Here is a 1,051-nt window from a genome sequence, read left to right as displayed (position 1 = left end):
AGAGCTTCTTCGTTGGTTTGAGCAAATAACAGCCGAGAGCATAAAGCCGTATATAGCTGTTCGTCAAGGAGAGCTTAGAATAGATGTACCCAAGCCATTTGACTGGCAGTCCATTTACCAAATGCCCCAAAAAAGCAGAGAGGCACTCAGAGAAAAAGTGGAACTAACACACACACTGATTCAGCAAGGCATTGAGCAAGGCTCCCGGAAATGGGAAGAAATGCAAAGATTCATTGATGAACAACTTGCCACTGAGCAACTGAGTCTTCAGCAGATTATGGAAAATATACAGCAGCGCATGAAGACCTGAATGGACAAGCAGAAGAGAAGAAGTAATAAGTTTGTACCACAATGTATTTAAAAATAACAGCAATCAGCATACTGGAGCTTCAGGTAGATACTGTTTGAATCTGAATTTGTAAATGAAAACTGAATAATCTACACTAGGTTATTTTAATAAGCTTAATAAGCCAATAAATGAGTTCTTTATTACATTTTTGTGTCATTCATTACAGCTACTTCTACTTGGACCATAGGGCTTAAAATCCAACAATTGTCAAGGTCAATGGGAAGTCTTTGCTTTGATTTCACTGTATGTTGGATCAAGCCAATAATGTGCAATACATATTGTAAATAGTCACAAAAGCTATGGAACACATAGAATAAACAGGTTTTAAGATAAAGGTCACATTCATAAGCCAGTTGAAGAACGACTTGGAAACACATCTATTTCCCAGCATAGAAATACTTTCATAGATAAGTTTTGGAGAAAAAGAAGAGGAAAAGAGCATGTACAAAAATATGAAGAAAAAAATTAATGAATTCTGGAAGTAACCTCAAAAAGTGAAAAAGAACATAGAAATATAAACATATATGGAAATCTGACTCCTGGAAAACTGCAGATAATAATACCAATGTTCTGTTAAGAAAACTAAATTTCTGCGTGTATCAGTTTTCAGAAAACTATGCCAAGAATTTTAGATGGGTTTTCTTTCTACTGGCTAATTTATGATTCAGAAATACAGGGTTTTGTTACCTGTTTCCCCATGAT

At 35.3% G+C, this 1,051-nt stretch overlaps 1 protein-coding gene across 1 annotated transcript in view; it reads left to right on the top strand.

The window, feature by feature from the left end:
- Window positions 1-555, top strand: part of APOB (apolipoprotein B) — a 37,264-nt gene extending 36,709 nt beyond the window's left edge. Inside the window, 1 exon segment of the mRNA XM_009319650.1 lies at window positions 1-555. This exon segment is cut by the window's left edge and continues 1,511 nt beyond it. Within this exon segment, the coding sequence (XP_009317925.1) occupies window positions 1-310 (310 nt within the window). The 3' untranslated portion in view covers window positions 311-555.
- The last annotated feature ends 496 nt before the right edge of the window (window positions 556-1,051 follow it).

This window comes from Pygoscelis adeliae, unplaced genomic scaffold, assembly GCF_000699105.1.
Source record: "Pygoscelis adeliae isolate BGI_AS28 unplaced genomic scaffold, ASM69910v1 Scaffold121, whole genome shotgun sequence".
Taxonomy (NCBI): Eukaryota; Metazoa; Chordata; class Aves; order Sphenisciformes; family Spheniscidae; genus Pygoscelis; species Pygoscelis adeliae.
This window is presented reverse-complemented; position numbering and strand designations above follow the sequence as displayed.